The following is a 14,794-nucleotide window of genomic DNA, read 5'->3' on the forward strand; positions in this document are numbered from 1 at the left end:
CTTTTTGATCGCGCGTTATTGCACTTTTTGTTCGGCAGTATGATAATAAATCATTATTTTTTGCTTTGTTTTTATTTTTATTTTTTAAGGGGTTCACTAAAGGGGTTAACTAATGGGACTGTTTTATAGGGCGGGTCGTTATGGACGCGGCGATACCAAATATGTGTACTTTTATTGTTTTTTGTTTTTTTTATTTCCAAAAAATGAATTTATTAGGGAATATTTTTTTTTTAATTTATTTAGCGATTTTTTTTTAAATTATTTTTACACTTTTTTTTTTTTTACTTTATTACATTGTCCCAGGGGGGACATACCTGTCATGTGACAGATCGCTGATCTGTCACATCACAGATCACTGTGACAGATCAGCGATCTGTCACAGGCACTGCACTTGGCTTCCTCGTGCCTGCGCTATGCAAGCACTGAGGAAGCCAGCTCCCTGCAGGCCCCCTAAGGTCCCCGTCGCCATCTTGGATTCGGGGACCTGCAGGGATGGAGCCCCCCGCAGCAGCGCTGCACATTGCGGTGCTGTGGGGGGCTCAGGGAAGCACAGAGGGAGCCCCCTCCCTGCCGATGCTTCCCTTTAACCCCCGGTACACCGCGATCATGTTTGATCGTGGTGTGCAAGGGGTTAACATGTCGGGGATGGTCCGTGACCACCCCTGACACATTGTGTCGGGTGTCAGCTATGATAATCAGCTGACACCCCGCCGCGATCATCGGCGCTCACCACTTGGGCGCCGCTGATTGCTGTGACGTACTATCCCGTCCCTGGGAATTAAGTCCCAGGGCACATGGACGGGATAGTACGTCACATGGCAGTAAGGGGTTAAAAAGAAAGTATTAAAAGACCCTCCACAAACCCCCAATTATTCGCCATTTAAAAAAAGAAAAGTTTAATCTAGAAAAAAATAAGCGTCCTTTAAAATGACACACATTGGGTATCATCGTTTCCATAATGATGCTAACTATGACACTCTATCATGACTTCTCCAGCACATTGAATGTTACAAAAAAAGAAAAATTGAAAAAATAATGCTAAAATTGCTGTTTTTGTTCATCCTAACAAAAAATCAAATAAAGTTACCAAAATGTTGAAATTATCAAAACATTGTACCACTTAAAATTAAATTTTGTTACTCAAAAAACAATTTCTCATAGAGCTATGTAAATGAAAAAATAAAAAAAATTATATAAATTGGGTATTACTGCAATTATATAACCTCACACTATAAAATTATGTAATTATTTATCACACATGGTGAACGCCATAAGAAAAAAAATCTGAAAAATACAAACTAATTTTATGGGTTTTTTTGCTCAAGTTGTCTCACAAAACAATGAAATAAACAAATGAGCAATAAGTCCCAATGATTGCACCAGTGAAATATACAGCTTGTCCTGCAAAAAACAAGCACTCAAACTTCTCTGTCTACAGAAAAAAATGTATGGCTCTTGGAATATGGCAAACCCCCTACATAGATTTTTTTATTATTAATTGATTTTGCTTGTGTAAAAGTAGTTGAACAAATGAAAATATCTACATAGATTACATATTTTCATTACCAGGGCAGCACGGTGGCTCAGTGGTTAGCACTGCAGCCTTGCAGTGCTGGGGTCCTGGGTTCAAATCCCACCAAGGACAACATCTGCTAGGAGTTTGTATGTTCTCCCCGTGTTTCTGTGGGTTTCTTCCGGCTTCCTCCCACATTCCAAAGACATACTGATAGGGATTCTAGATTGTGAGCCCCATCAGGGACAGCGCCAATAATGTCTGTAAAGAGCTGTGGAATTAATGGTGCTATATAAATAAGTTAAATAAATTGCCAAATCAATCAGCACAATAAAGTTAACATGTCATTACAATGAACATTGTTAAATAAAAAAATTGAGATGCTTTTTTCTTTTGTTACTCCATCTCCTAAAAAGTGCAATGAAAACTTATCAAAAAATCATATGTAGAACAAAATGATACCACTGAAAAATACATATTGCCCCGTCACAAAAAATAAGCCTCCACACATCTTCACTAACAGATATTTGTAAAAAGTTTGGTTCTTACAATATGTCAACACAAAAACAAATGATTTTTTTCAAACAATGTATTTATTGTATAAACAATAAGTTGTAAATATATTACAAAAATGTGGTGTCGCCATAGGTGATCCACGGAATAAAGTTAACCCCTTCACAACCTTTGACATACAGATACGTCAAAGGTCTTGTCCTTCCCTTTGATGCGAGCTCTGGCGCTGAGCCTGCATCTTTCCCGACACATGACAGCTATTAGATCAGTTGTCATGTGCATCTAACAGCCGTGGGAGGAATTCGCCCATGGCTGTTAATATGTTAAATGCCTCTGTCAGTCGCTGAATGGTATAAATGAAAACGGCGCCTCCATGTGCAAAAACTAAGGCCTCACCCAGCCCCAGATCCAGAAAAATGGAGACGCTACGGGTCTTGGAAAATGGTGCCATTTTTTATTTCTTTTTTTACAAAATTTTGAATTTTTTTTCACCACTTAAATACAAAAGAACCTATACATGTTTGGTATCTGCACACTTGTACTGACCTGGAGAAATCATAATGGCAGGTCAGTCAGCATTTAGTGAACATGGTAAAAAAAAAAATTGTGGAATTGCACTTTTTTGCAATCTCACCACACGTGGAATTTTTCCCCATTTTCCAGTACACGATATGGTAAAATCAATGGTGTCATTCAAAAGTACAACTCATACCACAAAAACCAAGCCCTCATACAGATATCATGACGGAAAAATAAAAAGTTATGCCTCTGGGAAGAAGGCAAACCAAAACGAAAAAAAACAGAAAATTGCAAGGTCATGAAGGCGTTAGCACTTTATTTGTGGAGCACGTGAAAACTTTATATTTAAAGCTGTCAAAAGACAACAAAATAATTGCTGTTTGTTTGATTTTTTTTCTATTACTTCCCATAAATAGTTTATAAAAGTTAGTTAATTTAGATGTACCACAAATTGGTGCCACTATCAAATACAACTCAAGTTAAAATATTATGACTTCTGCAATGTGATCATGAAAAACGAGAAGAAAATGCTTTGTCTTAAAGGCCCAAATTAGGCCATTCCTTAAGGTGTTAGGAAGGAGTTATTTATAATAAAATCATTAATATAAAAATGTTACTTTTTTATCTAAAATGTGTATTATACTAAAGTGATATCTATCATTGTTATTTTGTGCCAATTTAAGCTCCATTAGGTTCAGATGGTATCAAGGATTTTACCCAACATCTATGAAGCCTGTGACCTGGGCAATTGATAACATTTACATTGGTCCTCAGTGTGAGGAAATGTGCAATGGCCATGGGAGTTGTGTCAATGGGACCAAATGCATCTGTGATCCAGGCTACTCTGGCCCTACTTGCAAAGTCAGTACAAAAAATCCAGATTTCCTCAAGGATGATTTTGAAGGTGAGAGTGTCATAAATGTTGGTCACAAAATTGTGAATAAATACATTTTTGGTGGGAAATTCATCAAGACTGGAGAGCCTTTATTGATTTAAAAGTGGCTGAAGTATTTTGAAGCACAGCCCTTAATAAATTCACCTTAATATGCTATTGAATATTATTATTTTCACAATGTAGCGGAAGTGGTGGAACTCATGTGCCGTGGACCGAGGAGAGCCTGAGGGGCGTCATGGCAAACACCTGAATCTTTGCCACAGCCCTTGATGGTGAGGTTAGACTTGGCTCCGGATAGACTCCAGGTGCTACTCCAAGACAGACCTCGGACATACGGCAACAGACCGCCAAAGGGGCAGGTAGTTGGAACAGTCAGAAATGGGTAGACCTGGCTGGTGTACAGCAAGAATGGCACTGTGAGTGCACTCAGGTGTGGCTGGTTTACAGGCAGGCACGGCAAGTGCATGTAGGTACAGCTAGTATACAGACTGGCATGGCAGGTGCAGGCAGATACTTCTGGTATACAGGCTGGCATGGCAGGTGCAGGCAGGAACGGCTGGTATACAGGTAGGCATGGCAGGTGCAGGCAGGTACAGCTAGTTAAAAAGCTGGCATGGCAGATGCAGGCAGGTACAGCTGGTATACAGGCAGGCAGGGCAAGTGCAAACAGGTGCTGACAAGCAGAGCTGATATGCATTAAGGCAGTTGCTGGTTGGCATAGCTGGAATATAGGAACATATAGCAGGTACAGGAAGACAGGTGCGAACAGGCAGATACTGGCAGGTACAGGGGACCTGGGAATTAGCAGGCATGAAACAAGGTAGAGTGAACACATTGCTCAGGCACCTCCCATCAGGTGGCGGTGCCTTAAACAAGTGTCTCCCGTTGGCTAGAGACACTTTAGGACAGCGCATGCTGTCCCTTTAAGAAGGGGGAGAGCGAACAGTCCCGTACAATGCCTGGGGATCTGCAAGTCATGCTCAGACCCCGGACAACAACAGGAAGTGGAGGAGGTGAGGTATAGGGGTCGCGGCAGTGAGTGAGTCGTCGTCATCCCTGCCCAGGAAGGAGGGAAACATACAGGGGCGCCGGCACTACACACAAATTGTAAGCAAAATATGCATGCAAACATTTGTATAGATCCATGTATCTGGTCATTGTAGCTATAGTATGTGTATTAAGGCAGATTACAATTGGTTCCAAGATGTGTACATGGTCATCTCCATCCCATTTACTGTAGTTACAGTATATAACTGTGGCATGTTAAAGGGATTGTTTAACAGTAAAATATATGTTTATGCATTGATTGATTAAAGCACCCTTACGAATTCAGCGCATGCCTCTCCAAAGTTCTCTGTTTTTTCCAGAAGCAGTGTGTGCTTATTCAGAAGTCATAAAGCCAATTAAATACAGCTAGTTCAGATGACTGGAAGAACGTCATTGCATAAACATAAATTTATTGGAAATTACCTCATAAGTTAACACTTATTTTTGACTAAGTTACAGTTGCTTGTCAACAGGATACCATTCATATCAGTGTTCCATAAATGCTGCACTCCATCATCTTTTCTTTCCTTTTTAGGTCAATTAGAATCAGATAGATTCCTTTTAGTGAGTGGAGGAAAGCCATCTAGGAAATGTGGAATACTCTCCAGTGGAAATAATCTATTTTTTAGCGATGAAGGTTTGAGAATGTTGATGACAAGGGATCTGGATTTATCTTTAGCACGGTAAGAATTAGACTTTTCAAAATACTTTTTTACAAGAAGATTTTTTTTATTAAATTACTTTTTAAAGTTAATAAATGTTTATGTATTTATGTGGAATTTATTTTAGTTCCAAGTGTGGGTACAAATATTTTGTTGTCCAAGGCAGGGATTTCAAAATTTGCCCCATCTTCCCTCTCACTCTCAGAAGTACATTTTGATAAATATCAGGACAACAGTTAATTTAATTGTGCCGTACAGTGAAAGTTTATTCCATCAAGGGAGACAGCAATGCGCTAAAGTGAAATATGTTTGCACCTATATCATTTTCAGCAGCTAAAACTATGTATACAGTTCATTTTGTAAAAAAAAAGTATTGGAAAGATACATTTTATTTCTTGTCCATAACTTGTGCTCTTTCTCCAACCTGTTGCCCCAGCTGGCGTATCCCTCAAGCTGGCCCTGGTGAGCCCAAGTAAGGTGGTGAAACAGGCTTCAACAAGCCAGCACTCCAGCTATTCTTATATCACTTGGCCAAAATCATTAAATGTGATATATTGTTGTGTTGCCTTACTGTTTTCGCACATCTATGACATAGCAAAAATGTGTCCAGAGCATTACATTGAAACCTGTATTTCATGTGGCTACATCTGATTTCTAAAATTACTGTGAGTGTCCTGCAGTTGGTTCCTTCATATTACACAGCAAATTACAAGTGTGTTTTTATCAACCCAAGATAATTGTGCTTTCTAGGTTTGTCCAATTTTTTATGAGGTTAGGATGTGGAAAGGCTGTGCCAGATCCCAGGAGTCAACCGGTGCTGCTGCAATACTCACTGGATGGTGGATTATCATGGAGCCTTCTTCAAGAATTTCTTTTCAGTAATTCCAGTAATATTGGACGGTATATAGCCTTGGAAATTCCCCTAAAAGCTCGTTCTAGTTCTACTCGTCTTCGATGGTGGCAGCCATCAGAGAATGGGCATTTCTACAGTCCCTGGGTTATTGATCAGGTAAGCAATATTTATAATATTTACTTTGTTGAGTTTCCTTACAGATACAGAATTTATGGCCTCCATTCATCAAATCATTTCTGCCAGAATTCTGACACCAAAAGTCGCAAAACTTTTGCTCAATGCTTAGCAAAAAAGTTAAACTTTTGGCATTTCCATACGAGTTTTGCTCAGCACTGTCAAAGTCGTCAGAGCTGGTGCACGGTGAGCCCCTCTCCTTGATGAATTACTGTTTCTAAAATTTAAATCTTATTCTTGTCTCCAACTAGAGTAAGATTGTGGTGAGGCGCACACCACTTTGCATCTCTCCTGATTCATTATGAAGTGCACATCTTTCAATGAATCAGAAGCCTTGCATTGCACCACACTCCCTCATCAAGACGGGTGTGAAAAACGTTAGTTTGATGAATCAGGGCCTTAATCTGTGGCCTTGGCTCTAATTTTTTTTTTTTAAAGATTGAAGATGTTTCCAGGTTTAGGTCATATTATTTTGTTTAATACTCTAGTCAATTCCCAATATAAACTCGACTTAATGTTTCTAGCAGGCTTTCTCTACGAGCCTCCACAGTAATCTCAAAAATATACTGGCACACACATGAAATGTTTCAAACTGATTTTATATAGTGTCCATCATACAGATAGTAATACATCATGACATGTACAAATTTCTGTAATCACCAGTATAGTCGCCAGGGTAAATGTGCCGAGATTCCTAAGCTCATGATATTGAGCATAAGAGCAGGAAGAGACTTGTCGGTGTTGGAATGAGCATCCACAACTATGGAGACATTTCGGGGAACTCCCCTTGATGCTTGAAATATTTCATGTGTGCGCTAGGTTTAGGCACTCTTATTTCACCAGGAACATAAGGTATAATTTGAATACCTTTGGAGATGTGCTATATTTTCACTGCAGGTTATACAGTATAAGTGAATCCAGCACTGACTGGGCACTAACAAACAAATAAAAAATAAAAATGGTGACTCATTGGTGAAGTTGTATCTATGAGAGTCGCTCTCTTGTCTTTTTTTTTCTATCTTTGGCCACAAATTGTTTAATAAAATTATTTTGCCTTTTTTATTATTTGTGGTTTATGTTACTTGTCTTAGACATTCCATAATAAGTTCATTACTTTATTATCTTTTTATATTTTGTATTCAAATGTGTATTGGTAATATTTATTAGCTTAACAAATATGTCCTTATTTTGGAGATGAGTATTCATGAAGAATAGAATGTTGTACTAAACTAGATGAGCAATATATATGTTAGGTGTGGAAAGAAGTTACAGTAACTAAAAACTGTTTAGACTGTGTCCATATCTAATTTTTTCAGTTATTTTGTGGTTTTGTGCTTTTTTCATACATTTTTTAAGAAAAATAATGTGTTATTTGGGGTTCATTATCCCACTAAGACAATTGCTCATCCAGACACAAATACTTATGAAATCAATCATGAAAGGTGTCTAATTATTTTATGAAAATAAAAAAAAATTTAAGTTTACAATACATGTTTTCTTATATTTCTAGATTCTTATTGGAGGTAATATATCTGGAAACACAGTGTTAGAGGATGATTTTACCACTTTGGACAATAAGAAATGGTTACTTCATCCTGGAGGCACAAAGATGTCTGTTTGTGGGTCTAGTGGTGACGCACTTGTGTTCATTGAAAAAGCAAGCACTCGTTATGTGGTAACAACAGATATTGTGGTAAACGAAGATTCTTTTATGCAGTTGGATTTTGCAGCTTCCTGCTCTGTTACAGACTCTTGCTATGGTAAGGAATAAAACTAAGAAAATGAGTTCATAGTTCCACAATATATTATCGTGCATAAAGATTCTCAATGTAAGCCATTACCAGTTTACCAGTAATTCAGACTGTTACATTTAATTCTATATAATAAAACTCTATGGAGGTATGGTTCAAAGATGCATTTTTCTTACAACACAGTGAACAAGCTATATAATACAGATTTAACATTAACACTTGTGGACCCCTCAATGATGTGATACATCACAGCAGTCATCTGTGATCTCTTAACTCCTTTACCCCCGGGCGATTTTCCATTTTTGCTTTCGCTCCCCTTCAAACCCAGAGACATAACTTTTTTATTTTTCTGTCAATATGGCCATGTGAGGGCTTGTTGTTTTGCGGGAAGAGTTCTACTTTTGAATTACACCATTGAAAAAATATAAAGTGCAGTGTAACTACAAAAAAAAGTGCAATTCCACAATTGTTTGTTTGTTTTTTATTTACCATGTTCACTAAATGCTAAAACTGACCTGCCATTATGATTCTCCAGATACGCACATACCAAATGTATAGCTTCTTTCTTACTTAAGTGGTGAAAAATGTTGTCTTTTTTTTTTTCAAAGACCGGTAACGTCTCCATTTTTCGTGATATGGGGTTGGGTGTGGGCTTATTTTTTGCACCCCAAGTTGACATTTTAATTCACACCATCTTGGGGCAGATACAAGGTTTTTATTGCACACTATTGCAATTTATTGCAATGTTGCAGTGGCCCAGAAAACGTCATTCTGGCATTTTGATTTGTTTCCCGCTACGCCATTTACCGATTGGATTAGTTTACTTGATATTTTGATAGATTGGACACTTCTGAACACAGATACCAAATATGTGTATTTTTCATTTTTTTATTGTTTTATTTTGAATGCTGCAAAGGGTGGGTGATTTGAACTTGTGTTTTATTATTTTTTCAACATTTTTAAAAACTTTTTCTTTTACTTTTTACTTGCTTCAATAGTCCTTTTGGTAGACTTGAAGCTATGATCATCTGATTGCCTGTGATACACATAGCAGGGCTTTAGCCATGCTATGTGTAGCATAACTCATGATCTCCTACGAACACCAGCCTATTTACAATGACAGGCACAGGGGTCTTCTACAGCCCCCTGGCTGTCATGATAACCCATCGGTGCCCTGTGATTATGTGACAGGGGCACCGATAGGTGGGTTTTGTGACACGCTTCCTACCAGCGCATGTTAAATGCTGCAGTCAAAGACTGACAGCGGCATTTAACTTTTTAACAGCCGCGGGTGGATTTCGAATCCACCTGTTGCTGTTAGATGCACATGATAGCTGATCAGATCAGCTGCTATGAGCAGGGAAAGGCAGGGACACGACCAATGACGCACTTATATGTGTAGCGATTGCCATTAACTGCTATTGCGCAGGTGTCAGTGGTGCGATCTTGGAGGAGGATTTTTTTTCTAGCAAGATGGCGTCACCGGGGCCTGCACAATAGCAGCTATCGGATCACTACTATATACACCAATAGCTGCTACTGTGCAGGCACGGCGGCGCCATTTTCAAATGAATTTTTTTAATATCAGGGTGGCCTCAACCACATTAATTATAAACACAGCACACATGTGATTATACTGCAGCTCAGGGACCACCGCTGGTACCTGCCTGCAGAAGAGTTTTTTTCAGTATGAACATATAATATTCATTATGTAAACTAGGGGCAGGTCACTGAGGGATCAGTGACCTGTCAGCAGTCTTCAGTATGAATAGCTAAGCAGAGCACCACATGAAGACCCCCCCCACAGACTGCTCTGAAGCACAAGAATCTAATTAACTCACAACTGAAAATAAAGATTAAACAACAACCACAAGACGGATTTCATCAACCAATGTATCACTGTAATCAGTATAACGGCACCGACCAGACACTGTCTGTAGGCTACTGTGCACAATCCTGCTGACAGATTTCCTTTAAAACACACAAATGCACAATTGTAAGAAGCTGCAAAATAAAGTTAGCTTGATTGCTAATGGGAATCAGATAATGGCTTACCGTATATACTCGTGTATAAGCCAAGATTTTCAGCCCATTTTTTTGGGCTGAAAGTCCCCCTCTCGGCTTATACACGGGTCATATACCTGGGGGTCAGTGGGGGAGGGGGAGTGGGGGTGTCAGAGATCATACTTACCCGTCCTGGCGTGTTCTCTGCAGCCACCTGCTTCTCCTCTGTCTCCCTTCCTGTCTTCAGCGGTCACGTGGTACTTATCATTAAACTCATGAATATGCACATATTCATAAGTGTAATGAGTGGTACCCAGTGACCGCTGAAGACAGGAAGGGAGGCAGTGGAGAAGCGAGGCTGCAGAGACCGCGGCAGGATGGGTGAGTATAGCGATATTGACCTGTCCCCCGGTCCATCGCTGCTCACCGCTGCCCCGGCTGCATCCTGTGTCGGTGACATTTAGGCAGCAGGGGGTGCAGTGGTGTGGTTAGTGCGTGCCGCTCCTCTGCTGGCTGAACAGTCACTGACACAAGAAGCGGCAGACAGCAGCGATGGACCCAGGAGAGGTGAATATGGCATTTTTTTTGCAGCATATGGGGGCATATTCTATGGAGCAGCATATGGGGGCATAGTCTATGGAGCAGCATATGGGGTATATTCTATGGTGCAGCATATGGGGGCATATTCTATGGTGCAGCATATGGGGGCATATTCTATGGGGCAGCATATGGGGGCATAATCTATGGAGCAGCATATGGGGGCATAATCTATGGAGAAGCATATGGGGGCATATTCTATGGAGCAGCATATGGGGGCATAATCTATGGAGCAGCATATGGGGGCATAATCTATGGAGCAGCATATGGGGGCATAATCTATGGGGCAGCATATGGGGGCATAATCTATGAAGCAGCATATGGGGGCATAATCTATGGAGAAGCATATGGGGGCATAAACTATGGAGAAGCATATGGGGGCATATTCTATGGAACAGCATATGGGGGCATATTCTATAGAGCAGCATATGGGGGCATAAACTATGGAGCAGCATATGGGGGCATAGTCTATGGATTCTACCCTAGGCTTATACATGAGTCAATAAGTTTTCCCAGTTTTTTGTGGCAAAATTAGGGGGTCGGCTTATACACGTGTCGGCTTATACACAAGTATATACGGTAATTATTTAAATCAGATTTTCATGTTAAATGTATTCTTAAAAAAATGTTTCATAAGCTGTTGTGTTTTTTATTTTCCATATCACTATTTACACAAACCCTTTCCTGACATTGCTGGGTGCCAATAGCTTGCCATTGCAGCCGAGGATTCCAAGGCTGCCATCTTGGTGCTCATATGAAGCCCAGGTGCAGGATAGGCTTCATAGGAAACCATCATTTACAATATATGATGCAAAGTCATGGTATTGCACTGCATAGAAAAGTGATCAAAAATGTTTTAAAAAAAAATACCCTAAAGTTTGAATTACCAATGTAACCACGTTTACCTTAACACCGCACTGGGATAGCATGGCACAAAAAGTGTAATTTGGCACCTTTCATGACATCAATAAGAGTCTTGTGCAATGACAGTTTATTTTAATTCTATAGAGTGAAATATCCTTCTGTGACAAGTTATCAAAATAGTGTGTTATTGATCACGTGAAACTTGTCTACATCTTTACCTCCTTTTTCCAAGTTTAACCCATTCCCAATATTGGACATACTACACGTACTAAAATGACTCAGCAGCTGAGCCTGCATCATCATGCAGATGCTGTCTTTTAACTCCTTAAAAATAAAATATTAAAATTGAAATCAACCTCCATATTACCCTATTAAAGTAAAAAGAAGCAATAAAAATAATTGTTTCATAAAAGTCTGATCAACCAACATGTAAAATTATTATAAAAACCATAAAGAAAGCAAAATCAAAAGACCAGAATTGCTTTTTTTTTGTTCATGCAGATTAACAAAAACATGCAATATGACGCAATTAAATTATTATGCTATTCCAGAATTGTATAAACAAAATCTTCAGCTCAACAAGCAAAAAAACAAGCCCCACACAGCTCTATCAACGAAAAATAAAAACACACAGTCTCGGAAAATGGCAACACAAACCAATTGTATCTTTTTACCATTTTTTTTTTACTTTTTTTCCACTAAGCTAAAAAAAAATTTTACAAAACAGGTATTACTGTAATCATAGTGACCTATAGGATCATATTGTGATTTTTACCACACTATGAACGCAGTAAAAACAAAATTGTGTTGTTGTTTTTTTGCGATTTTACCACTTTGGGAATCTTTTACCTGTTTTCCAGTACATTGTAATAAATATATAGTTATGGGTAATGGAAGTAGTGGTGGAAATAATGAAAGCACAGAAGCAAAAATTGGCCTTGGCGGGAAGGTGTTAAAAAAAATATTTGTATTGCCAACTCTGTAAGAATCCTATTACAATATACAGTATCATTAGTTAACCTGAATGTTAAAAGCCATTAATGGAAAGAAATTCAGCCGCAAGAATTGTTTGTTTGTTTTTTAGTCACTGTATCGCCTTGAAAAATGCAATAAAAAAGTAATAAAAATGTATGCTAAAAGGTTTCAATTAAAGCATCACATTGCCTTGCAAAGAAACAAGCACTAATGCAGCTCGAGTTACAGAGCTCAAAAAATGGTGACACAAACTAATTTTTTTTCCCCAAAGTTATGATTTCTTTTAGCTACTAAAATATAAAAAATAGACGTTTGGTATTGCTGGAATCAAAATGACCTGAAGTCGTGTTGCTAAGTGATTTTTACCGCTCAATAACTAGTTTAAAAATAAAACCTATAAACAATGGTGAAATTGCAATTTTTTTTTACTATTTTTTCTCCTGATTTCAAAACATAGTAAAATGAATGGTTTCCACTTGTCCTGCAAAAAACAGGCACTCGTCAGGCTATGTCAATGTACAAATAGACAAGTTTTTTTGGAGGAAAAAACAAAAGTGAGAAAATTAAAATTTGTCTAGTCATGAAGGAATTAAAATAAAATCACAAATGTTGCTATTTTCACACTGACCACTAGGCCTTGTACTAGACTCATACTTCCTGTTTTTAAGAGAACACTCTTCAGGAGTTTCATTATCATAACAGACAGGATTGTGATGAACTATAGCACTCAGGTATAGATAACACAGTATACCTAGTTCACAATATGTATGGTATTACAGCACCCCTCCTCCCCGCCTTCACAATTACTTTTATCCTTATGAAACCATGCTTATTAAATACTTTAATACAATTCAGTAAAGTTTGACTTTTTCATTGCTGTTACTGTACGTGCGCCAAACAGAAAATAGGAGTCTAATATTAGTCTTAGTGGCCAGTATTCTGCCATCAATGTACATAGGTGAGATCTGTACAAGCAATGGTAGATAGGTTACTCACTATCCTCTCCTCTCTATCCTGACTAACTGCACATAGATGATCCAGGTAGGAAGATGCAATGGGCAAACTTTTAGGTAGTTTATTGACTGTATCTTGACAAATGATGTATAGATGTCAGAGAAGATGAAAGGATGAGGGTGAGGTAGAAAGTGTAGGATGGAGGCTAGAGGTAACAAGAGAATCCTCTCTTTAGCTCTGATGCATTATTCTGCCAAGATGGCACTGACCAGAAAGAAAGGATATGAGGAAAGAATATAGGATTTACACAGAGAGAGAGAGAGTGGCATGGTGCGAAATTACAGCTGCAGTAAATGAGAACATATAATAACGATGCCCAGTTGATGGCAGGAAAGAACAACAATCTCTTTAACGAGCGTAATAATTCAGTTAAGACATTATACGTGTGTCCTAGTAATATCTAAATGCCCTAAAGAGGATGGGCTGGACAGCACATTTAGGCATTTATGCAGGGGGCATTTATGCACATGTAATCAAAGTACATGTATCAAAGTAGTACTGGCAGTTATAACATGGCAGTTAGACAGGGCAGGAGACAGGTAAGACATTTATATACATCTACTCCCTGTACATTTGGAGTACATCAAATATATACCATATGCATTTGTGTAATTTATATCCTGGCCGCTGCATTCACACACATCCACCGCCCTGGCATTAACTCTCTACACTCCATCCATATCGGCCCCTCGCTCCTTTCCTCTCCTATGTATAGCACTCACGCTCTTTTCACATTGTTAAATTGCACAGATCCAGTCAGTCCCACCATTCAACATAAGAGACACTCTCACAAATCACTTAACCATCTGCTCACTCTTTCTATCCTCCTTCTCCTAGTCGCAGGAGACATTACTCCCAACCCTGGTCCCCCATGTTATAGAAAGTCAAACCCCCCGACTGCTACACTCAGAAACCCCTCTAATCTTATTAATATTCCCTGCATGCCATCTGTCTCTCTTAATTGTGCACTTTGGAATTCTCGCTCAGTGTGTAACAAACTCTCCTTCATCCATGACTTCTTCCTTTCTAATTCTCTTAACCTCCTGGCTCTTACTGAAACCTGGCTCCAGCAGTCAGACACTACCGCTGCTGCTGCTCTTTCATACGGGGGGCTACACTTCTCTCATACCCCAAGATTAGACAATAGAGCAGGTGGAGGTGTTGCTCTGCTTCTATCACCAAAATGTACATTTCAGGTTATCCCTCAACTACCCTCACTAGTCTTCCCTTCTTTTGAGGTCCATGCCATCAGAATCTACACCCCCTTCTCAATGCGAGTGGCGGTGGTATATCGTCCTCCTGGCCCCTCCCATCAGTTCCTGGATCATTTTGCCACTTGGCTTCCACATTTTCTCTCCTGTGACATCCCTACCCTCATCATGGGAGATTTCAACATCCCCATTGCTCTTCCCC

The 14,794-nt window shown here is 39.1% G+C and overlaps 1 protein-coding gene across 3 annotated transcripts in view; it reads left to right on the forward strand.

Annotated features, from left to right (window-relative positions):
- Window positions 1-14,794, forward strand: part of RELN (reelin) — a 1,162,997-nt gene that overhangs the window by 1,041,811 nt on the left and 106,392 nt on the right. For all 3 annotated transcript variants that reach the window (XM_073573631.1, XM_073573629.1, XM_073573630.1), the window contains exons 42-45: window positions 3,229-3,449; window positions 5,023-5,170; window positions 5,900-6,158; window positions 7,687-7,936. In XM_073573631.1, the coding sequence (XP_073429732.1) occupies window positions 3,229-3,449; window positions 5,023-5,170; window positions 5,900-6,158; window positions 7,687-7,936 (878 nt within the window). The remainder of the gene's footprint in view (window positions 1-3,228; window positions 3,450-5,022; window positions 5,171-5,899; window positions 6,159-7,686; window positions 7,937-14,794) is intronic.

Source organism: Dendrobates tinctorius, unplaced genomic scaffold, assembly GCF_039654945.1.
Source record: "Dendrobates tinctorius isolate UK_male_01 unplaced genomic scaffold, ASM3965494v1 ptg000035l, whole genome shotgun sequence".
NCBI classification, from domain to species: Eukaryota; Metazoa; Chordata; class Amphibia; order Anura; family Dendrobatidae; genus Dendrobates; species Dendrobates tinctorius.